The sequence below is a fragment of the Schistocerca nitens genome, chromosome 2 (assembly GCF_023898315.1).
Source record: "Schistocerca nitens isolate TAMUIC-IGC-003100 chromosome 2, iqSchNite1.1, whole genome shotgun sequence".
NCBI classification, from domain to species: Eukaryota; Metazoa; Arthropoda; class Insecta; order Orthoptera; family Acrididae; genus Schistocerca; species Schistocerca nitens.
Genome location: NC_064615.1, coordinates 1,004,862,578 through 1,004,888,606, shown reverse-complemented (window position 1 = coordinate 1,004,888,606; position 26,029 = coordinate 1,004,862,578). Strand labels below are relative to the sequence as shown.

Here is a 26,029-nt window from a genome sequence, read left to right as displayed (position 1 = left end):
AGGAGAGTACTGTCAAAGAGGCTAACCACATCTGCACACTGATCATTTGAACACAGAAGTATACTGTGCTAAAATTGTGTCAACTACCTGATAGCATATTTTCATTGTCTTTTTAATTGAGAGAACTTTTATCAGGTGCCAGTCTGAGTAGCACCATTCAGCACTTGTAATTTATTTTGCTGTCTTGATTAATGCCTTCTTGAGTTGTCTAGCTGCAATCATTGTTGCCGAGTGTGAAGTTGCACAGTATTTAAGCACTGTCTTGCATTCTAGGAAATAAGGTCCAGATCTGTTCAGTCGTACAGATTATATTCTCTTGCTTTTTGTTTAAGAAAAATTGCAAAATGGTTCCTTTCAAAAGCACGTGGTTATTTCCTTCCCTGTCCTCATCTAAATTGATGGTGTGCTTCATCTCTTGTGACCTTCTCATGTACAGAATATAAAACTCTGATCTTCTGTTCTCCAAATCACATCCAGAAATGAGGAGAAAGTGTCTCATCTAAATAAATATTGTGAAGTTTTAATGAACCCTCTGATCCAATGCCAGAGAGCCTCTGTAACTGAGTAGAGTACATACAGAATGGGGAACATATCTAGCTTGTTTGATCAGACCATATGGCAGATTTGTCCTCATTGTGATCTGACATTTATTAAGCATTGGCATTAAAATAAGCATATCAGAGCCATTGCACAAAAAACTAAATGAAAACCGGGTAAAAATGTTCTTGGCAGAAAAATAATCTAGAGTGTTAGTGAAATGATAGGCTCAGAAAGCGTCATGCTGATTAGTCCCAGGGCATATAGTGATTTCAGAGAAACTAACTAGCCAGAAGAGTAAACAAGGTTGAGGGAAACTTGGCATTTGTTGAGCTGTAGCCAACTCCTATTTCCTTATTCATAGTTGAAGTTGGAATGTCAGTTGACTACAGAAGAATAAATGCTTGGAAGAGAACAGTCATCTATAGCCAGTCTGTATCTCATTCAGGTATGTGTAGGCAATGATTCCATGGTGAGCAGTGGTGACAGCCAATAGGAAATTGTCTTCCAACACACATTTTTATTTTTTATATTGGATACGCCACCTTATTATGTGAATAGTATCCACTTTTGGTAACAGTATTTTACCAGGTCCTCATTTAATTTTCGGAAGAACTGCCAGTTCATAAATTAACCTTGTACATGTTTTGTACTTTACTTGATAATGAAATGTGTGTGTGTGTGTGTGTGTGTGTAATTTAAGCTAAATTATTAAGTTGTATAGGTGCTTCTTTGTACATTATGAGGGAGAGGGCAGGAGAACATCCATATCTTCACACTCTTTGCATTATTTTCTTTCTATTTGTTAGTGGAAAGCAAGCCAGACTTTTTGAGATGATGTGAGGGGATTTGACACAGGGGAAAGAGCAATAAAGTGATGAAAAGGGAGGTGAAGTCAGCAGCAGTTTCTAAATATTTCAAACACAGTTTAACCATGCGCATCTCACATTTTTGTTTAGATGGCAGAGACTTGTATGCTGGATGTCTTACATTGACATTGGAAAGATTAGACAATGGAGAAAAGAATAGCAGTTGGCTGTGAAATCCATCACTTTATTACAGCAGATCTATATTTCAACTATTACATAGTCATTTTCTGTGCTAAAAATTACAGAAGAGGAGAATTAGGAACAAATATAAGACAGTTGACAACATATTGTAAGTGCAAACATAAGCACCACACCTTGACATATCATATAACAATAGGCGACATTTCTCCAAAGTGTCACGTTGTAAACAATGTGTGGTGTACAGCATACAGGAGTCTTACATGAACTGAGGCCATTGCTTACATGGTTGAAAAGAAAGAAAATGTGATGTCAAAGCAATGTGGTGCCCTCTACTGGGGTGCTAAATAATAGTAAAGCTGTATAATTTTTTTTAATGTACAGTCAATAATACCATAAGTGATGGTTAAACCATGGAAAGCAAATCATACGTGTGCAGCTGTAAGTATAGTCCATTCAATGACAGTAAGAACAGGACAGTATGCCATGTACTATGCATTACAAACTAATGGAAGAGGATCCCTTTATAATTCCATACAACACAAAAAGTACAATGTTAAAATAATGCACCAAAATCATTAAAATTTAAAGGAATGAAAATAGTACAATAAAACATGGTTTACCCTCTCTAAGCTTAAACTAAAATCGTAAAGCTCGTAAAATTACATCAGCATCATCTCTGGGCGTACAGTAGAAACAGGTGGAACAAAGCAGCTTTACAATGTCCAAAAGTAAAGTGGCACATAAATGAATGAATAAGTAAAATAAGGGAATGAAAACAGTGCAGTAAACTAAAATCATACAAGTTGTAAAAATACATGAGTGCCATCTCTGGGAATAAAACACCATATAACATTGAAAGGTATGAGGCTAACAAGTGATGCATAAAAACTGAACAAATAAGTAAAGTAGAAGAATGTAACAGAGTTATGGGAAATAAAATATGTTCAAACAAATGGGATTAAGTGAGTATGTGGTTATTTTCAAATGTGTGCCCTCACTGGGCTAATGTAAGTCACGAAACCAGCTAAGGAACAAGATAACTTCCCTAGAAGCAAGTAAAAATATAAAATAGTATAGTGAGTTAAAAGGGCTTCCATAGAGGATATATGTTGACTTGAAATGTCTAGCAACTCATGGATACCTTTTGTTGTTGTTGTTGTTGTTGTTGTTGTTGTTGTGGTCTTCAGTCCTAAGACTGGTTTGATGCAGCTCTCCATGCTATTCTATCCTGTGCAAGCTGCTTCATCTCCCAGTAGTTACTGCAACCTACATCCTTCTGAATCTGCTTAATGTATTAATCTCTTTGGTCTCCCTATACGATTTTTACCCTCCACGCTGCCCTCCAATAAATTTGTGATCCCTTGATGCCTCAGAACATGCCCTACCAGCCGGTCCCTTCTTCTTGTCAAGTTGTGCCACAAACTCATTAGTCGTGATCTACCCACCTAATCTTCAGCAATCTTCTGTAGCACCACATTTCGAAAGCTTCTATTCTCTTCGTGTCCAAACTATTTATCATCCATGTTTCACTTCCATACATGGCTACACTCCATACAAATACTTTCAGAAACGACTTCCTGACACTTAAATCTATACTCGATGTTAACAAATTCCTCTTCTTCATAAACGCATTCCTTGCCATTGCCAGTCTACATTTTATACCCTCTCTACTTCGACCATTATCAGTTATTTTGCTCCCCAAATAGCAAAACTCCTTTACTACTTTAAGTGTCTCATTTCCTAATCTAATTCCCTCAGCATCACCCGACTTAATTCGACTACATTCCATTATCCTCGTTTTGCTTTTGTTGATGTTCATCTTATATCCTCCTTTCAAGACACTGTCCATTCCGTTCAACTGCTCTTCCAAGTCCTTTCCTGTCTCTGATAGAATTACAATGTCATTGGCGAACCTCAAAGTTTTTATTTCTTCTCCATGGATTTTAATACCTACTCCGAATTTTTCTTTTGTTTCCTTTACTGCTTGCTCAATATACAGATTGAATAACAATGGGGAGAGGCTACAACCCTGTCTCACTCCCTTCCCAAACACTGCTTCCCTTTCATGTCCCTCGTCTCTTATAACTGCCATCTGGTTTCTTTACAAATTGTAAATAGCCTTTCGCTCCCTGTATTTTACCCCTGCCACCTTTAGAATTTGAAAGAGAGTATTCCAGTCAGCATTGCGAAAAGCTTTCTCTAAGTCTACAAATGCTGGAAAAGTAGGTTTGCCTTTCCTTAATCTTTCTTCTAAGATAAGGCGTAAGGTCAGTATTGCCTCACATGTTCCAACATTTTTACGGAATCCAAACTCAGTAGGTATATTTGTATAAAGGTTAATGATACACAGGGATACAAATTTCACAGTGTTAGCTGTAGGGACATGACGAATGTTTGTAGCCAGTTTGTAACTATTTTGAACAGAATATTGATAATGAAATATATAATGTGCCTTTCAGAAATTTTAAGCATCTGTGGATGATCTTACTAAAAGGACCACTAGAACTGTTGACCACAGGCCTCACAGGAAGGTGTTCTTCATAAACCTTAAGCTGTGCCATGTTCAGATTCATGACTTTCAGTCGTTGTTTTTATCAAGGGGTAATATTTTCTTTACATACCTTAAGCTTGGCATTTAGTGTCTGGGATGCCTCTGTAGTTGTCTTTATCAATCCTGGATATACCGTTGTCAATGAAAAATTTTGGTTGGAAAGATTATGTTGTGTTAAACAAAGAAGAAACGTAATTGTTGTTCTGACACATCAGCTGCTTCATCTGGAGGTAGCTACTCTCTTTTTTTACCTCTTGCAAACTTCTGCAGTTAAAAAAACAAGAAAATTTATGTTACAGAATACCGTTGTGCTGTTTCCAGTATCTTGTGGCTTTTCTTTAAGCCTTCCTGGCATTAACTCTGTTGGTCAATTATGTTAATTGACTCCTCTGTTGCTGTTTAGTAGAAAATCTGTATAACTGTATATGAAAAGCACAGAATTGTGGATTTTATACAGTAGAACATCTACAATTTTGTAATTTCCAACTATAATGTTAATTAAGCTTCCCTTCACCTCTCAAGACCTTACAGATCCTCTCAACAAGTGCCAGTGCCAAGCAGATATGCTCTCCCTGTGTAAAGATAAACAGATTATAATTCAGAACTTAGACACAGACACAATTCACTGTTAATAAAAGAACACAAACACAAAACATGCAAAATAAATATGAAATTTGAGTCAAAAAGCTTGAATCTGTATCTTGATTAGAATCTTCATCATACAGATAGGTCTGTTTTTAAAATCTCTTGACACTTTAGTTCCTATGTCACTGACTTAAGTATTCCTAATGTGGGAAGTCAAAAGGCATTAGCCTATGACCAGAAATTCTGTGGAAGTGTTTTGTTGTTTAGTGATGACACCTGAAGTCATTTCAAATTCTGTTTCACAGGGGAAAGAGAACGTTCAAATTTAAGCATTACCTCTTAGCAATACTTCAGTTTTTGAACCAGTGAACCAGGGTGCCATTGAAAGCTTCAGATATTACTTCGCAAATGCATTGCTGCTTATTGTTCTGATTAAGTTACTACCAAGGACACTATACTATCACAAGTGGGACTAATCTACTTCTATTAGATGGATCTCTTACTGCACATGAAGAGCCACCAAACACCCATTTTGTATCGTAACTGGCTGATCTGATTAAAGAATATGATTGCTATGAAAAATGGAATAGCTACAGAATCCGTTAGGGACTAACTGGAATGCAGTGTTGATAATTCTGGCTGTCACTCACTGGCAGACGAAAAAATCATTGTCAGTGTCATCAATGGCCAAATAGCCAAAATCCTTACAAGTCAGGAAAAGCAAAGTCACAATTATTGTGCTGAAGTGGCTATGAAGCCAATAAAATGAAGAAGAATGTAATGCTGTGTAATAGCTGTTTGTTAACTGTATGGGAGATTTAGCAGCAACAGAATGTCTTTCTGTTGTGAGAAAAAAGAAAATTTAGGACCTCTTGTTGTAAACTTTCATTTGCTGCTGTTAGACATAAGTTACGCATTAGTAAGATGTTTAATACAAAATGTGTACAGTTTTGTGCTTAATATAACAGTTTCTTTGTTTCATATAGCTCCTGTGATATACTACGCAAAAAGTCTGTTATCCAGTAGCCAAAAAATCTGTTGGCCAAGCACATTCCACCCTATTTGTTTCAGATAATCAGTACTCTACTGTAGTTTCCTGCCTCCTATGTACCACACTGATTGTTATGAAAGTGTTGTCGTGTTAAGTGCTTTTCTTCTTTGCATTCCATTTCAGGTTGTTTACGACCTGTTATGGTTCCCATTTCCTTTGTCCTACATCTTATGTTCCTTTTGATTTGTATTTATTTTTATGGGTAGTCAATCAGGATCCATTATTTGTTGCTGTTCAGTTCATCTTCTCTTATCTTCTTCTAACTCCTCTTTTACACTGCATGTATTTACTTAATTTCTGGTACCACATTTCTGATTATATCTGTTCGTTTACACCCCTTGATACTTTTTAAAAACTCCATCTGTAGACATGCATTTCTTTCTTCCTGTTCACAACCTCATGATTCACTTCCATATAACTGTGTTGGTAGAGCAATAGCTTCATAGAATTTTAATCATGTACATTCATTCATACATCATGTTCCGGCAGTCCTATCGTGAAGGGTCGTGGAACAAGTCTAGTTAATGCATTAACAAGCAGGGGCAACCACAGCTGGCTACTTCTGTAAATTATACTAACAACAAACTGTGAGGATTGATAATTATTTCAAGTGTGAGTGTTAGGAGAAACAACTCTTGGGATTGGAGAGGGGGGGGGGGGGGGGGAGAAAAGAAAAAAACCTCAATTTTGAGGTGTGCTACTTTCCAGTGAGATGGATGGCTGTTGAGCCTATATAGTCATTAACATCCAACCAGGTTACCGTATTTACTCGAATCTAAGCCACACTTTTTTTGCGGTTTTTGTAATACAAAAAACCGCCTGCAGCTTAGAATCGAGTGCAAAGTAAGCAGAAGTTCTGAAATATGTTGGTAGGTGCCGCCACAACTAACTTCTGCCATCGAATATATGTAGCGCTACACAGGCATGCTTTGCAAGCAGGCGCCAAAACCTCTACGTCAGTAAAGAAAATTTTTTTTTAAACAAAGGTGGAAGACTAGCTTTTTTCTACGCCCCGAATTTCGACCTCTGCATTTTAATACATTATCCAACGAAGTAAATACAAATTCAGTATTGTTCGTCTTCGAATGTAGCAGCTTTTCAATGAACTACGAAAATCCTACTGGCAAGACTGTTTGCGATGTTTGTCAATATGGACAATTCTACGTTCTGAATTTTTTCCTACCTGTGAGAAGAGATGGTTGCTAATGGGAACTTTTATGAATTGTGAATCACATGCAGTATTCTCATAATACAAATAAGAATAATACGAATATAAACATTTTGCCATGTATTCTTTTGTGTTTGCTGCTATCTCATTTAAATCCTGTCTGCCTAATAAACTACGAAACAAGAGTGAGTCAAGTGAGACAACAGGAAATGCGGAAGAATACACATATCATGTCATGTTTATATCGTATTATTCTTATGCCTAATAGTGATACAGTCAGAAATGAAGCACGGCAATTGACTAGATTTTTAAATCTAAGATGACTCTAATTTCTGTGCAGAAAGTAATGTACTAAAGAGGCGTTGCAAAGATTTTCAAACGGAGAAAAATTTTCGCTAAACTCTCGTTCAGAACATCTTCTATCATACGCAGTTTATTATTTGGTTTTTGTTGATCATTATCGAAGAAAGCAAGCAGCGGAAGCGCGCACATAAGCAAGCCTTGCCACGAGCGGCGACAGGTCGTGAACACTCATTATCAGAATGCGACAAACAATGCATGACACAGTATAGTAATGCATTTTCAGCTTAGAGTGACGTATACACATATAACAAAGAGAACGGCACTTATCGGATCAAAGAAAAATAAGCAATCAATTCAAACCAGACGAAGCATGTGAAAAACGAAGGGTACCCGTATAAATACGGACGGAGCGCCTGACGCATAGCAATGGCTACCTGGTAAAGCTTAACTGCTAAGCTTACGACTCGAACCAAACTACTGTAGCTGTATAGTCATTCATTCGACCTAAATTGTGTCTCATATTACAATGGACCAACTTTGTTTCAATTTGGATGTGCTACCTAAAACTTTTCTCTCCCCTTTAATTTCGAGTCTCAAATTTCATGTGCGGCTTAGATTCGGGAAAAAATTTTTTCCTTCATTTCGAGTCTCATTTTTCAGGTGCGCCTTAGATTCGAGTGCGGCTTAGATTCGCGTAAATACGGTATATAGCCATTAGTGCGCAACCTACAGGGACCCAAGCACAACTCAGTGCATAAGGCTTACCCAGACAGGCTTTGTATACACGTTCTTTTTAGTTCTCTAGCTGCTCAGCAGATGTGATTGGGTCCTAAAATGTCTATATTCTCTCAGCAGTTTGGGTGGTCTGCTGGGTAATAACTGTAAATAACATTAGTTACAGACCACATTCAATGGTTAACAATGTATTTGTTATTATTAAGAGTGAGGGATGGACTTCTGAAAATAATGTCACCTTTCTATTTCAAAAAAAGAAGGGATAGAGGGACTTTTTCGGTCACTAAAATCACTTAAATAGCTGCAAAATACCTCCTAGTCGAAACAGCAAGGGTTGCCCAAGTAATCAGGTTGTTAAATGATAAATCTCTCGGAGAGTGTACCATAATAACTCTGTATTATTATGGCAACATTTAATGTAGTTTAACTTATGAGAGTACATTGCAACATGTTTCATCCATTTGAACATTAGGATTTGTACACCTAAAAATGTCAACATTTTGGGCACACCAGCACAGGATGGAAAAGACAGGCAATGTGTGGCAGAGGTGATTTAGCTGCCCATAAAGGTATTTCTCCCTCTACAGCTTGAACTGTGTGTGAAATTATACAAATTATGCCAGGGATCAAGGAATAGGTGTCTATGTGAAAAGAAAAAAATGATACAGGATGTCTGATCAAACACAGTATGACACATTGCGTAATTCCCTTGCAGACACGCTTCTCATTGTCAAGCCAGAGAGCCATGCAGTTGTGAGATGAGGAGTGCTTGGCACTGAGGGACAATCAGCTGTTATTGTTAAAGCCAACCATCTGGCTGTGTCTTACTTCATGATGACAAAGCTTCAGTGGAATGAAGTCATCCCCCACTCCAATACGACCCAGCCCAGTGACTCAGACTTCATACTCTGACGAAAGGAGCCTCCAGTCGGTGTTACCTGTGGCCTACAGATCATGAGGCACCACATTTTACCAGAGCACATTTTATATTTTTATGAGAGGGCAGGAGGAAATTTTATGTGGTAACCCACTTTCCATTTTAGCTGATAATGAGAGTGTGGTAAAATTTTCAAACGTTTGTGTAGTATTTGGACTCAAGTTTAATGTTTAGGCCAGAGGTTGTAGTGTGTTGCAGAGTGGATGGCTCATCCTCTTATAATACAGTGATCAGCTGGCCACATCCAGCCATTGCAGTATTTTAGATTGGTCAACTGAATCTTTCTTTTTTGTTATAAGTTTTCAAACTGTAAACATGGCTTCATAAATCAATGTCCCTCCTAAGAGTCATCTGATGTTTTAGAAGATATTTGCAAATTATTGTTATTATTTTGCGATATGTAGCAATAGTCAGCCCAAACAAATATGGAGCATCATGAAACTTCCTGGCAGATTAAAACTGTGTGCCCGACCGAGACTCGAACTCGGGACCTTTGCCTTTCGCGGGCAAGTGCTCTACCAACTGAGCTACCGAAGCACGACTCACGGCCGGTACTCACAGCTTTACTTCTGCCAGTACCTCGTCTCCTACCTTCCAAACTTTACAGAAGCTCTCCTGCGGAAGGTAGGAGACGAGGTACTGGCAGAAGTAAAGCTGTGAGTACCGGCCGTGAGTCGTGCTTCGGTAGCTCAGTTGGTAGAGCACTTGCCCGCGAAAGGCAAAGGTCCCGAGTTCGAGTCTCGGTCGGGCACACAGTTTTAATCTGCCAGGAAGTTTCATATCAGCGCACACTCCGCTGCAGAGTGAAAATCTCATTATGGAGCATCATGTCTTTCATGTGACACCCAGTGTCAATGGAAAGTATTAGCATGTTTCTCACCATAAACAAAATTATTTTTTATATGGAATTTTTGATACTAACTTTATCAGTGTGTATTAACAGGGACTGTCAAACACTAAGAATAACCAGCAACTACTGAGCTGCACTGGTGCATGATGGTGGTGGTCAGTGCTGCCCAGGGCACAGAGCTGTCACTGATGGAGTACTAGTTATTCTTAGTATTTTACTGTCCCTGTTAATACATACCAATAAAATGAATATCCTATGAGACCATTTTTTGGGACCACTCTGTCAAATGAACATGTAAAATTCTGCTGCAAAAGCTGTTTTGTTTGCAAGAGGAAACAAATCGATACTTTCAGTTGACCCTGGTTGTCGCACGAAAGATACGATGAGCAGTATCTGTTTGGGCTGACTCTGGCTACACACTGCTAAACCAGGGTGTATATGACCCGGGTCAACCGGGAGATCCGGGAAAAACCCGGGAATTTTTCCATCCGGGAGAAAACCGGGTAAAACCCAGGAATTTTTCACTGTTTTATTTTTCAGTTAAATTTTAGTGATTTTGACTGGTAAGAAACAATATTATTGTATCCCGCTACTGCAGAATGATATTGCAAAAAAAAAAAAAAAAAAAAAAAAAAAACTTAAGTTGCAAAGGAAATGCGCCGTATACAACAACAAAATAGTGCTCATACAAGCGTCTGCCAACAGTAAAGTGTGTCAAAGGCTTTAGGAACACTATGCAATGCTTTTTAACAACAAATTGCCTCCGATGAGCGTGACGTGACAACTGTTTAAATTAGATTCGTTTGAGAATTTGCGGGCAGGCTCTTGCGCATGCGCAGTTGAGTCGTGTATGAGTAGTACCTTCTCCCGCTTCTGGTTACGGAAGTGTGGCTGGGCGCCAATACTTAATATTGCCCCGGTTCAGAAATATCGTCGATCCCGGGCTGATGCACAGAGCAGTCCGAGTTGTGGTGGGGAGGTGGGTCGTCTCCACGTGACCTGTTTATGTTCAGTGATTTTGTTGTTTCCTCTCCGTTTATTGCTCTGACGTTAAATGATAACAAAACAGCTTTTTGTGGCCGGGAGCTATCACATGAATTAAAATACGTTCGCATAATTACGGCAGGATAAAATATGTTAATAGTTCCAGATTTTATTTCCGCCTTTGACAGTCAAGTATTAATCGCCTTACAGAACAATGAAGTTATTTTTGCTGGTTTGCTAAAGAGATTCGGCTTTTATTAATCCTTTCTACTGAGGAAGTCAATTTATTTGAAACAAAGTGTTTACTTTCACACTATTGGCTAGTCTCAACTGTTCGCTGCGCCGGCCGAAGTGGCCGTGCGGTTCTAGGCGCTACAGTCTGGAACCGAGCGACCGCTACGGTCGCAGGTTCGAATCCTGCCTCGGGCATGGATGTGTGTGATGTCCTTAGCTTAGTTAGGTTTAATTAGTTCTAAGTTCTAGGCGACTGATGACCTCAGAAGTTAAGTCGCATAGTGCTCAGAGCCATTTGAACCAACTGTTCGCTGCATTTCAAGTGCACGTATGGCATTATACTATAATAAAGAAGCAAACATGAGTACTGGCACTCCAAGAAAATTTACATACGGATGTGCATTTTAAGCCGAATTATGCACTTTAGTATGGTTCGCGAAATCCCGACGCTCTTGAAGTATCCTTTGATGTCTTGTGTCTTTTATGACATAATGTAATATCTTTTAATGTTTTACATGTCATTGTAGCTGCGCAAGCATGGTGGCGCCAGTTATCTGGTGCTTTCTTGCAACTGCTGAAACGAACCTATTTCTAACAGGTCACGGGAAAATATTGCGAATGGTGGTTTGAAAAGCGTTACATTCAAAGCAGATTTTCTTTTACGCAAGATGAATTATGTGCGAGAATGTACGATGAATTTCTTAAATCACAAAGCGTTTGACTCTCATTTAAAAATCAACTCTTTGAGGACGACCATTTAGAAGTATTTCTAGGCCAGAAGATGAGACATTTGCGTCGTTATTAAAAAATTTTACTGCCACATTTGTATGTGTATCTTAAAGTGCAACACGCACAAAAAAGATCAACATTATATGTGGAAGCTTAGCTTCTCTTCCAACTCATTAATCTTCGAGACGAATATTATATGTGAATGCTATGTATATTAATTTAAGCCATTAACTTTTCTTATTTGTGTATTCGCACTTGAGATCACGTGAATGAGCTATGACGCTTACAAAAGCGCATGGCAATCTCATTTTCAATGCTTCGGAAAGTGACATGCGTTATTTGGTGGAATTGAAATTTATACCTTCGTAATACGAAAATATGCAGCGTACATGTTGCTGCACATCATAGGTCTTTCAAAACATGTTTTCCCCGAGTTTCGTTTTCTAAAGTGGCGGGAAATTCTACGTCGGTATATAAAACCATAAACATTCAAAGGATTGATGACTTTTACAGTGCCGAGGAAGAGTATACTGTCATGTAACATGGAAAAAGTGTATTTTCATCCGGGAAAAAGTGTGTTTTTAACCGTGAAAAATCCGGGAATTTTTTTTCCTTGACCACGTATACACCCTGTAAACGAAATTGCAGATGAAATTCACCTCTCTCTCTCTCTCTCTCTCTCTCTCTCTCTCTCTCTCTCTCTCTGTGTGTGTGTGTGTGTGTGTGTGTGTGTGTGTGTGTGTGTGTGTGTGCACGTGCTCATTTTAGTATGAGCACGCCTCCCTGCTGTGCGCCCAAATCAACCACTTTTCAGGCCAATCAAATTAAATATATATCTGTTCCCCATTGTAGCACAACAAAGCATTGCCAAACATAGCTATTCATGTGAACAGTGGAGGAAAAAAAAGAAAAAGAAAATAAGGGGGGGGGGGGGGGGGGGACGCTAGGAATAACCGTATGGAACGACTGACTCCATGAAATATCAGTTATACACTAAGTATAAATAAGTTTTTACAGTCTGTAATAATCTCTTCTTCAGGAAAGGAATATGAAGTATATAAAGTATATCTCAAGTAGCAGTAACATGACCTGTTATTCTTGCTTAAATAATTCCCTGTTTGTATGCTGTATAGTGATTCTCTGCAATGTACATTTGCGTAAGTTTACAAGTTCATGATAATTGAGGTGATTACTCAGTGTGCAGAACAACAGTGTACATTACATCCAACAGTAATTTAGCGTTGTAGGAGGTTTTAATCTTTAGAAACACACCTTTTTGCAAGTAGTAATCAGTAGCAATCAATCGCAAATGATTTCTATTGCATATCTAGATTTCAGTCACTGTGTGCCCATCTTCAGTGCAATAAATGTGAGTTAAAACATTAGAAACACATGTATATACACATAGTCCCATGTGGAATCAAACCTGATAACTTTTTGCCTCTTTTCAGTGCATATTGTGTCTTATATTTCACACTTAATTTTTATATCTAAACAAAGATGATGTGACTTACCAAACGAAAGCGCTGGCACGTCGATAGAACGTGGAATGTTTCCTTCTATTATACACTTAATTTTTAGATAGATACAAAATCTACTCGCCAAGCAGTGGCAGGACACACACATAAAAGAAGGTTATAATTAGGCAAGCTTTTGAAGCCAATGGCTTCTTCTTCAGGCAGAAGGATTTAAGGGGAAGGAAGGGAGGTGAAGAAAAAGGGCTGGAATGTTCTAGGAAAAGGGATAGATTTTGGAAAAGTCGCCCAGAACCCGGCTCAGCAGAGACTTACTGGATGGGATGAGAAGGAAACACTGATTTATGCATCTTTCCTACTCATCCCGCCAGTTAGTTACCTCAGCTAGAGGTTTTTGTGAATCAGTTCAGGCTACTATTGGAACATTGCTTACAAAAGGTCACAGCTTTTTTCTTTCTTCATCCTCTTGCAAATGAGTGCTCACTTTATCTGTAAGATGTTAAATCCAGGAAACACTACATGTGAAGATTTACAGATCAAGAAGGAAAAAAAGCTGGTTTCAAAATGTATGGAGATTTTAAATTTGATAAGTGTCTAATAATAGCATAAGATATTGAGATATTGTTGCTACTTGCCAGGTATTTGGAAATGCATTTAATGTTCTTCTCGAGTTACCTGTTGCTTCATAATTAGAAAGTGTTATATGCACATTGTCACCACATTGACAAACTGAACTTGAGTTTCACTCATTTCTGATTTTTGATCACCAAAGTATATATTTCTATCTATTTAGGGATTGTGTTTAGCTATACATTGAGAGTTTCTCTGAGAAAGTCATATCTGCTTCCTCCACCCCCACTTGTTTTTTCCCCCAAACTAAGTTATTGCTCATTTCTAGTGACATCACACCCTGTGAGGTGGCACAGTGGTTAAGACACTTGACTCACATTTAAGAAGAGTGGAGTACAAATGCCTGTCTGCCGATATAGATTTATTCTCCGTATTTTACTTAAATTACTTCAGGCGAATTGTGGCATAGTCCCTTTAACAATGCCAGGGCAAGTTTCCCCCACTGTATTTGCACACGCAAGCTTGTGAACTGTCATGAATGGTTTTATCATTGATGAAACATTTAAACTCTGCCTTTGTTTCACTGCCACCTTGCCAATAAAATAAGACACCCTAAGCAAACAAGAAAATGAGAGAGAGCAGTAAACTATATGACTCCAGAATAATAATTTATATGTTTCTTAGAGAGTAATAGTTCCCTCATCTTACATCAGAAATATTTTGTACCCAAACATTTTATTTAGATCATATTTCACACTCTTTATCTTCCAGGGTGTTGGACCCACAGCCCAACGAGCAGCAGTCATTGCGGCTGTGGAATTGCCTGTTTATGACTTCTGTAAACAACACCTAATGACAACATTTGGCGATCATGTTGCTAATCACTTTATGTAAGTATTTATGATCATTTTTATTGAATTTTTGTTGGTCTAACTTAATGTTCCACACCTGTTTTCACTGTTACATGTTGCTAACGGTGTGCAGTCTTTAACTCTGTAAAAGTATATCTTATTCTTTAATCAACTTAAGAGAAATACAAATATTAAGTCTGTATAAAGCTTCTGAATAATTATTTTTTACTTTTTCTATAGTGTGTGTGTGTCTTATAAAATAATTCATGTTACATTATTTCCACAGTAATTTACTTGTGTGTGCACTTTTCATTGTCTCAAGGAACTCAGTATTCTGTGATGGTTCCCTTTGTAAACCAGTAAAACAAAATCTGTGTTGTACAAATGTTTGGTGCATGCATACACCTTTATTTGACTGAAATTCAAAATAGTATAGTGCTTATTATATACTTAAAAATTTTTTCCTTTTGAAAATTTCAGCACATACCTACAAAATACAGTTTACCTTTTAAAGTGTAGCATTTATTACTTACTTATGTTGGTGATGTACCTTGTTGTAAAGTTTTAATTGTGTTGAATCAAGTATTGTTGCATTAATGGAGTACACTTATTAGGAATATCGGGTCAAATGCTATTCAGACAATCCTCATAAGACAGTCAGATGCCAGAATGGTTTTTTGAAGGCCTTCATGTGTTCCTTCGTGTGTCTTTTGCAACACTTACAGCAGTGCTCCTTCACGAAGGTCTTTATTTCTGTGGACAGTGCACTAAACCCTGATGGAACCTTTATGATGCGAACTCTGAAACAAAACTGACTAATTCTGTGACATTAAGAAATGGTTTCAATCAGCTTTCACATTGTTGAAATACTGCAAAACATTATAGAAAATATGGAACTTAACTAAGGGATTGAAATATGCTGAGAATGTAATCATATTAACATGTCCAGGCATTACAGAAGGAAAAGAATTGATTAAGTCTAAGTGGGGAATAGTGGGCGAAAAGAAAAGTTGAATAGAGACAGACATCCTCTCTCTCTCTAAGATAAGCTTTGATAGTGATACAGTTAGTGTTCTTTAATTTAAGAATGAATTAAATTTAAACATGAGATAATTAAAAATAAACTTACTTGTATAACTTTGGTTGTAGAAAATGGGAAAGTACTGGAGCAAGGGGGGCAAAAGAAAACAAAAATTGTGAAAATTACTATATGTAATAATATTACACACACACACACACACACACACACACACACACAGAGGACTGCTGTCTCTACCAACTGAAGTATGACTGCAGTCATCAGTAAGGTGCATTCGCGTGCCTATCTGACTCGTGCATTTAATGTTGTCCAAAAACCAATCACACCCAATGGGATAATCCACAATACCTCATGTCATCCATGACACAAAAAAAGAAGTTTTCATGCTATGGTAGACAGAATTAACTGCTTACCACTATCTGATAAGAACGTTGAAATAGAGCTAAATATATTGAGATGTTTACACATGGAAAATGGATACAATCGTGAAAATGTTTATGAAAATTATTGAGATAAGAAAAATAAGAACTGTGAGATAAGTAGGAGAGAAATAATGTTAATAATTCAGAAGTAAAGGAGATCATTCACTGAAAAACAAGAAGCGTTGAGTCATTGGCAGGCACACACAAAAGAGAATCAAAATTTTGCTAGCTGTTGCAAGAACCTGTGTACCTACATTGTTCCGGCTGGACACACCATGTCTCTCGGCCGTCGTAATTTAATATATTATTTATTGGTAATGTTGATTGTTGCCGACTTACGTGGTGGGCAGTAATCAAAATGATATTTCATTCAATTTTGATTTACAATTAAATGCTTTTGTGAAGTTCTCTCTTTTTTGACAATATTAAACTTGAATGGAAATTATTTTTTACGTTAATGAACGTTAGACTCACTCAATCTTAAAGCATGAACATATAAGTTGAACAATCGAATAAACTTTTCATATCAATTTCCTCGGCTAGTCAGTTCACTTTAAAGCAAAAAATCTTTAGTTATTGATTACAATTGCGGCCCACACATGTGCGAGAGTATTTTTTCTTACCTCCGTTAACCATTGCATTGTAGTTGGAGTCCTGGCTCTGGCTCTCAGCTGTTGTACTAAAAATAAGAATCTTAAAGCTACGTATTTCCTGCAGCGTCAGGCGGCTGTGAAGAAAAATGTATATTATGTTAGTAGCGGGCGAGTTTTTCGCTTCCGCTAAATTTTATAAGTTAATATTGCCACGTAATGGCGTCGTTGGCTCCATCGGCCGCTGTGATTGTTGCACTGATAACTGTAATGCAGGTTAATTCAGGGAAGGCGGACATGAAATCGGGATCACCTCTTACAAATTAAAAGTGAACAATAATATTAAATCAATATATTATCTGCTTAATTAGTACAAATATGCTTACATTTGCCAGCACTCGCAAGATGTCCGTCTACACGCACCCAAGACAAGAGAAGAAGTGAAGTTGACTAAAAAATTAACAAAAGAGCGTATCCTGTTGTCTCTTTAGATCATTTTGTTATATTTCTTTGCCCTCGAACCTTACACAGAGAAATTGTTATAATACGGATACATGAGAAAAATGTATATTATTCAATTTTTAAATGTCTCTTCTTTATACATCTACATCTACATCTACATGAGTACTCTGCAATTCACATTTAAGTGCTTGGCAGAGGGTTCGTCGAACCACAATCATACTATCTCTCTACCATTCCACTCCCGAACAGCGCGCGGGAAAAACGAACACCTAAACCTTTCTGTCCGAGCTCTGATTTCTCTTATTTTATTTTGATGATCATTCCTACCTATGTAGGTTGGGCTCAACAAAATATTTTCGCATTCGGAAGAGAAAGTTGGTGACTGAAATTTCGTAAATAGATCTCGCTGCGACGAAAAACGTCTTTGCTGTAATGTCTTCCATCCCAATTCGCGTATCATATCTGCCACACTCTCTCCCCTACTACGTGATAATACAAAACGAGCTGCCCTTTTTTGCACCCTTTCGATGCCCTCCGTCAATCCCACCTGGTAAGGATCCCACACTGCGCAGCAATATTCTAACAGAGGACGAACGAGTGTAGTGTAAGCTGTCTCTTTAGTGGACTTGTTGCATCTTCTAAGTGTCCTGCCAATGAAACGCAACCTTTGGCTCGCCTTCCCCACAATATTATCTATGTGGTCTTTCCAACTGAAGTTGTTCGTAATTTTAACACCCACGTACTTAGTTGAATTGACAGCCTTGAGAATTGTACTATTTATCGAGTAATCGAATTTCAACGGATTTCTTTTGGAACTCATGTGGATCACCTCATACTTTTCGTTATTTAGCATCAACTGCCACCTGCCACACCATACAGCAATCTTTTCTAAATCGCTTTGCAACTGATACTGGTCTTCGGATGACCTTAATAGACGGTAAATTTCAGCATCATCAGCGAACTACCTAAGAGAACTGCTCAGATTGTCACCCAGGTCATTTATATAGATCAGGAACAGCAGAGGTCCCAGGACGCTTCCCTGGGGAACACCTGATATCACTTCAGTTTTACTCGATGATTTGCTGTCTATTACTACGAACTGCGACCTTCCTGACAGGAAATCACGAATCCAGTCGCACAACTGAGATGATACCCCATAGGCACGCAGCTTGATTAGAAGTCGCTTGTGAGGAACGGTATCAAAAGCTTTTCGGAAATCTAGAAATACGGAATCAACTTGAGATCCCCTGTCGATAGCGGCCATTACTTCGTGCGAATAAAGAGCTAGCTGCGTTGCACAAGAACGATGTTTTCTGAAACCATGCTGATTACGTATCAATAGATCATGCCCTTCGAGGTGATTCATAATGTTTGAATACAGTATATGCTCCAAAACCCTACTGCAAACCGACGTCAATGATATAGGTCTGTAGTTCGATGGATTACTCCTACTACCCTTCTTAAACACTGGTGCGACCTGTGCAATTTTCCAATCTGTAGGTACGGATCTATCGGTGAGCGAGCGGTTGTATATGAGTGCTAAGTAGGGAGCTATTGTATCAGCATAATCTGAAAGGAATGTAATCGGTATACAATCTGGACCTGAAGACTTGCCCGTATCAAGCGATTTGAGTTGCTTCGCAACCCCTAAGGTATCTACTTCTAAGAAACTCATGCTAGCAGTTGTTAGTGTTTCAAATTCTGGAATATTCCATTCATCTTCCCTGGTGAAGGAATTTTGGTAAACTGCGTTCAATAACTCCGCTTTAGCGGCACAGTCATCGGTAACAGTACCACCGGCACTGCGCAGCAAAGGCATTGACTGTGTCTTACCGCTTGTGTACTTTACATACGACCAGAATTTCTTCGGATTTTCTACCAAATTTCGAGACAATGTTTCGTTGTGGAACCTATTAAAGGCATCTCGCATTGAAGTCCGTGCCAAATTTCGCGCGTCTGTAAATTTTAGCCAATCTTCGGGATTTCGCGTTCTTCTGAACTTTGCATGCTTTTTCCGTTGCCTCTGCAACAGAGTTCGGACCTGTTTTGTGTACCACGGGGGATCAGTTCCATCTCTTACCAATTTATGAGGTATGAATCTCTCAATTGCTGTTGCTACTATATCTTTGAATTTGAGCCACATCTCGTCTACATTTGCATAGTCAGTTCGGAAGGAATGGAGATTGTCTCTTAGGAAGGCTTCTAGTGACACTTTATCCACTTTTTTAAATAAAATTATTTTGCGTTTGTTTCTGGTGGATTTGGAAGAAACGGTATTGAGCCTAGCTACAACGACCTTGTGATCACTAATCCCGGTATCAGTCATAATGCTCTCTATCAGCTCTGGATTGTTTGTGGCTAAGAGGTCAAGTGTGTTTTCGCAACCATTTACAATTCACGTGGGTTCATGGACTAACTGCTCGAAATAATTTTCGGAGAAAGCATTTAGGACAATCTCGGAAGATGTTTTCCGCCTACCACCGGTTTTGAACAAGTATTTTTGCCAACATATTGAGAGAAGGTTGAAGTCCCCACCAACTATAACCGTATGAGTGTTACGAGACTCAAATTTTCTCTGAACTGTTCCGCAACTATATCATCGGAGTCTGTTTTTTAAGTCTTTTCTTATTATTTCGCTTGGGACGCTATATTGCCCCCCGAAATGTTTATGTCTTAAAAAATGTTTGTGTTTTTTGACATAAATATTTCCTATTTCATGTGCACAGTGTCCGCATGCAGATTTTTCTTTCGCAGTCTACATATGTCACATCGTATGTTTAAGTCGTCGTACTTAATAATGTTTGTTGCACACAAAGTGTAAAACAGATGAAGTTATTTACATAACAATATAATATACAATTGGTTACGAATATAGTCATGTACAAAAGAAAAGGACATAGAGTACAATTAGTTTGACAGTTATGTTATGACCTGTTACATTGGTGCATTCATTTTGGCTGCTTCTTTTTGGGGTTGCAGCTTATGCAGTGTTCAAAAGTATACAATTACGAGTTAGTCTGTAATTCTTGAAGTCCCAGGGGTGTCAACTGTTCGCTCCCTATTTGGCGCAGTCGTAGGGAAACCCTGGGGAAAACCTCGGCGGAGCGACAGACTAACTTCTTTGGTTATTTTCACTTAATTCTTTCTGGGACGTCATTGCGGAGCGACAGACTAACTGCTTTGGTTACTTTCACTTAATTCTTGCTGGGATGTCATTGGAGTACAGGATGTGCGTACGTTACGAACAATTTTTTGTTGCGCTATGCAAAGAAATGAGGTCATTATAACAATATATCGTCATTATTGATTACGGTGTCGTTGGCGATGCGTTTCTGTTTCGTCCAGGCGTGGCGGAGTGGGATGATTTCCCCCCCCCCCCCCCCTCCCCGCTTGTTGGCAGGAGTCAGCTCTGCTACACATCTCTGACATAGTACATGAAACATACACGCAACCAACGTAATATTTCCCTCCTGCTGCAGATGGTTACGCTAGTGGGAAAGAAGCATTTATTAGTGCGGCAGTTGTTGTTAAGTTTTCGCCAGTTTCCGAGTGTCAAGCCAGCATTGTCTTGCAGAATACGTGACATGGATTTTCTCCTGTGAATGCAGTTTTGATGCAATACTGTTTCTATTACACATCAGGTTTTTTTTATATAAAATTATTTATGTTTTTGCAGCACTCGCAGGCACTGGTTAGTGTCCCAATACGAGCTTAGCACAAACGTTTGCCGTTTCTGCAGTCACTGTTTTGCAACAGTCCATGCATCGCATTCCAATCTCGCATTATTGTACTCACTGAAATTACAGTCTGTCCCAAAAATGTGGGCTGTGGGTTTACTTCACATTTATAAGCAAATTCACTGTTTTTCGTGTGTAATATTGGCATTTGGCATCTTCTCCGCTGTTGAACGTTTAATACTAGCACTTCACTGTCTGTATCACAGTTTCACCTTCAGAGTTTTTCACACTGCTTAAAGTAACTGTTTCGATTAGTTCACAAACACTCATGTATTTCATTCAGTCTTAACTGGATTTTGACTTATGCTGGATTTTACCAGTCTCTCACACTAATTACCTCTTTTCATTTTCCAACAGTCATAGTTGCCTTCAAATTTCACTATACAATTGTATTTCTGTCTCATCTGAGGTAAGTCCCCATGTCATGTCTGCCTACTCATTGCGTACTTGCCCTCCACAGCCAGGCTCGACTTTACAAAACTTTGCCTCTCACATTATTTTACACATTTTGTAATCTAGGCCTAGCGTGCAAGTTCCTAGATTAGTGTTAGATTTGTGACTTTTGTTTACATGATAAATTCGTGCAAATCTCTGCCTTAGCAGATGGCAATATACTTTAACAGCGCTACGCATTAGTTTTGTTTACTGATTTGCTTTGTACCTTGTCCACAACACATGAGGTACCTTAGGTGATGTACACCCTGCACTCATATTGTATAGTAAATTATGACTGAGCATATTTCAGGATCGGTATAGACATAAATACATGGAATAACATACACACTATAATATTGAATTTCATAAGTTTCACTACAACTACAGTTCAAAAATATTCATGACACACTAATGGAAAAATTCTTTCATCATTACATGCTGTTGAATTTTTTAAAAATATTTTTAAAGCATTTTTTAAAAAAAAATGAAATTTGTAAAATATTCTTAAACCTACGTTCATTTTTTTTAAATGCAATTACTTTCAAATTACCGTTATTACATAACATCTACAAAATTTAATCGTACTAATATTGTTACACTAAAATCTGAACATTTACACACAGAAAATAATACACTATAAACTTAACCTATTATTCACATATGTAAAAGTTGCTCTACTGCGGGAGCTTCTTTAAGTCTTTGTAAGTATTTTTCTTATTTGCTTCGTAACTGCCTCCTACTTTGACTACGGGATGGTGTAGTTTGCATGACAGAAAGTATTATGAGGTACCACTTCGATGTTACAGGTGTAGCCCTTGATAACACAGTGTTTTTCCGAGAACACATTCTCATAATCTGTAAGTAGCTGAGTCAATTCGTTTTGTTGTGCTTCTGTCAAATGTTCTGTCTCCCTGACTTTCATGGCTATCAGTTTCCTTTTTTCCTCTCTGTCTTCAGTAATAAACTCTTCATAATATGCTTGTCTTGTACTTAAGGCAGAATATAAATTCATTATCTGTATTCCTTCGAATCTAGACTGAAAGCTCCGGCAATATTTACCGTGCACTTCCCGTGTCCTCAACAATGGTAAAATTACACGTCTACCCTCATTCATAATGCTTACTTTCCCGCACAAGAGGTCGATTTTTGCGTCCCTCTGGCATAAAAATTCCATCCCCAGGATGCAAGCAACACCTAATCCCTTAATTACTAGGAATGAGCTTTTCATTGCTTCATTTCCTGCCGTAAACTCGACTTGCACCTGGTGCTTTATGGTATGAGATTGTGCACCTATTGCACCTGTTACACGACAATTCTTCACTGGCAATACTGGTATTCTATTATTTTGACTCAAGTACTTGTAAAAATTTGCTCTCATGACTTTGGTTGACGCACCGGTATCAACTATTATCTGTATTGGTGCTCCGTACATATTTGCTTGCAATATAGCCTGCACACTTTTCAGTTCGGATACATTTCTACTGTATGTCTACAAGTTCCTTTTCTATTTTTATTCCCTCATTGTATCTCAGCATACAAAGTTTATGGCTGTCATCCATGAATGTGCCCTCACTACACCATCCTGCAGCCAACAACGGAGAGCGTATCGTGGCTGTTTTGAGTTTAACGGATGAGCATTAGTGGGTTGACTGTTGTCTTGTCACTTCCACTAATCTCACATTGTGGTTCTGGTTGTTGTTGTTGCTACTGTTGGGTTGGCCGCCCTGCCTCCCTGATGGTGTATTTTGATACTGTTTATGGCTCTGGTTTTGCGGTGGTCAATTGTAACTTCCTGATATGTTCTGTGATGGACATGGATTGGCGTTCCATTGTGGAGCTGTGTTTTGTTGCCACAGTGGTGTCGGTTCATTGTAACCACGCCACTGGTTTTGGTTGTTCCGCCATTGCGGGTTGCCGTTACCAATATATCCACTAGTCACGCGTCCATCATGACGTCTCTTCTGATTTTGACAGTTATAACTATTGCCGTTATAACCATTCCCATTGTTTGTGCCTCGATTCTGTTGCCAGTGCTCTTGCCTATTCCCGTTACCATTTGGTACCAAGTTACTACCGTTACTGTGGCTGCCATTGTAATCGGCTTTTTGTTGATTACAGTGTGCATGGTTCCACTTGTTTTCGGTTTTCATGTCTTCGATCAATAAGTCAACAGAATCCAATATTTCCATGAATTGTTCTACATCATATTCCGGCACATTGATGAAGTATCTTTTAATTTCACTGGGCAGCTTCATTTTTATTAATCGATTATGTCACGATCGGACATGGGCTCGTCCCAGTACCTGCTTTTGTTTATATACTTTTCAAAATATTTGCGTAATGTTCCCACCTTAGGATTGTACATTTCTGGACTGTACAACTCCTTGCGTAGTCTTTCTTGGACACTATCGGGCCAGAACTTTTGCAAGTATGCACCTTCAAACTGTTGCATCGTTAGACATTTTTTGGACACCTCAGTGCCCCAAGTGTCACGTCACCTTGAATAAAGGAGACCACAAACTGTATTCTTTGTCTTTCCATCCATGTCCTGGAAAACACATTCTTAATGAATACCACAGGGTGAACATTTTGTTTTTTGCTATTGAAGAGTTGGAATGTCCTGTGTTTTATCACATTGTTCTCCTTTTTGCACGTCTGATTGCTACCTTCTGTGGCATTCATTACTTCGTGATGTGCGCTGCATGGTATCGCATATTGTTCGTGCCCGTAATTCCCATTAGGTTGCGGTTGCGCACTCGCACCTTGCATACCGTCAGCGTTGTTATAGTAATCAGTACGCGGAGTCGGATTCATTATCTGTCCACCACTGTTTACATTCCAGAATGAGATTTTCACTCTGCAGCGGAGTGTGCGCTGATATGAAACTTCCTGGCAGATCAAAACTGTGTGCCCGACTGAGACTCAAACTCGGGAGATGAGATACTGGCAGAAGTAAAGCTGTAGGACCGGGCGTGAGTCGTGCTTCGGTAGCTCAGATGGTAGAGCACTTGCCCGTGAAAGGCAAAGGTCCCGAGTTCGAGTCTCGGTCGGGCACACAGTTTTGATCTGCAAGGAAGTTTCACTGTTTACATTGCTTTCCAACACAGACAGTCTCCGCGCGACATCCTGTTGCCAATTCGACAACTCAGCTGTCACACGGGATTTGATCTGTGTTAATTCGGCGTGTAGTGTGGCAGCGTTAGTGTCAATATTTACACTTGCAGCCTCAGTCGCTTGTTCTACAACTGTTTTTACATCGCTTTCAATCTTTGCAGATATCTCGCGATCCTTTACTTCTAGCGAACCATTAAATTCTTTTTCGACTTTTTGAGCTTGCACTTCCAAATATGTATTAATACTTTTCCATGCATCTGTCTCCACATTATCCACGCGGGTGGTTAAAGTCTGGACATTGTCTTCGAGCCTAGCCTGCGATATCTGTAATTTTTGCATCTCGCCGGCTAAGCTTTGCACAAGCTCGGGTATTTCCTTGCAAGCGTCCCGCATCCCAGCAAGTTTGCTTTGGATACTGTCTAGTTTCGCTTCACTGCGCTGCTCTTGCTCAATGAGCTTTTGCATAAATTCTTTCCCTTGCTCATGTAGCATTTGAGCCAGTTTTTCATCCCTTTGTTGCCCTTGCTCGTGGAGCTTTTGGGTTAATTTTTTCTCCTGCTCATGTAGCATCTGAGCCAGTTTTTCGTCTCTTTGTTGTCCTTGTTCATGGAGCATCTGTGCAAATTTCTGACCTCTCCCCCTATCTCTTTCTTCTAACCTGCGCAGAAATTCTGCAAATGGGTCTGCAATCGGTGAGCATACTGGTGCCCCGCTTAATCTAGCACTCGGTTGGCCCCCTTGCCCAGGCAGTGGAGTTGTGGTTATTCTATTCCCATTCTGCTGTGGAGCGTCATTCACCGTCCACGATCCTTACCCACTGCTCTGGAAATTATGGGATTCGTTTTCGTTTTGCAATTGATCCACACACAATTTAATTTGCACTTTACTTACTATTTTTTTCACCGAAGGTATCTAATGTGCACATGGGTTCGATATTCTGCACAGAGCTACACGGGATGCTTGCACAATAGGCCTTACGCCTTTGTTATTTCTCTTTCACGTACTCTTTTTTCTTTTCTACACTTTTTCTTCTCCAGATCTCCTCAGGGTGTGGTTTTGTTGTTGTACATGTTAAAGAATTCATATAGGCATTAATATTTTACAACAATTAGACACATGCATAATTACATTCATTACAATAGGATCATATTTAATAAATCTCGTATTTTCTTTGATCGAGCCCCAAAGTTGCGGTGCGAATCTCGCGTCCGTCGACCGTCATAATTTAATATATTATTTATTGGTAATGTTGATTGTTGCCGACTTACGTGGTGGGCAGTAATCAAAATGATATTTCATTCAATTTTGATTTACAATTAAATGCTTTTGTGAAGTTCTCTCTTTTTTGACAATATTAAACTTGAATGGAAATTATTTTTTACGTTAATGAATGTTAGACTCACTCAGTCTTAAAACATGAACATATAAGTTGAACAATGGAATAAACTTTTCATATTAATTTCCTCGGCTAGTCAGTTCACTTTAAAGCAAAAAATCTTTAGTTATTAATTACAATTGCGGCCCACACATGTGCGAGAGTATTTTTTCTTACCTCCGTTAACCATTGCATTGTAGTTGGAGTCCTGGCTCTGGCTCTCAGCTGTTGTACTGAAAATAAGAATCTTAAAGCTACGTATTTCCTGCAGCGTCGGGCGGCTGT

The 26,029-nt window shown here is 38.7% G+C and overlaps 1 protein-coding gene across 1 annotated transcript in view; it reads left to right on the top strand.

Moving 5' to 3' along the window:
• LOC126237356 (mitochondrial uncoupling protein Bmcp) overlaps positions 1–26,029 on the top strand; it is a 126,690-nt gene that overhangs the window by 46,504 nt on the left and 54,157 nt on the right. Inside the window, exon 5 of the mRNA XM_049947422.1 lies at positions 14,491–14,609. Coding sequence (XP_049803379.1) covers positions 14,491–14,609 — 119 coding nt within the window. The remainder of the gene's footprint in view (positions 1–14,490; positions 14,610–26,029) is intronic.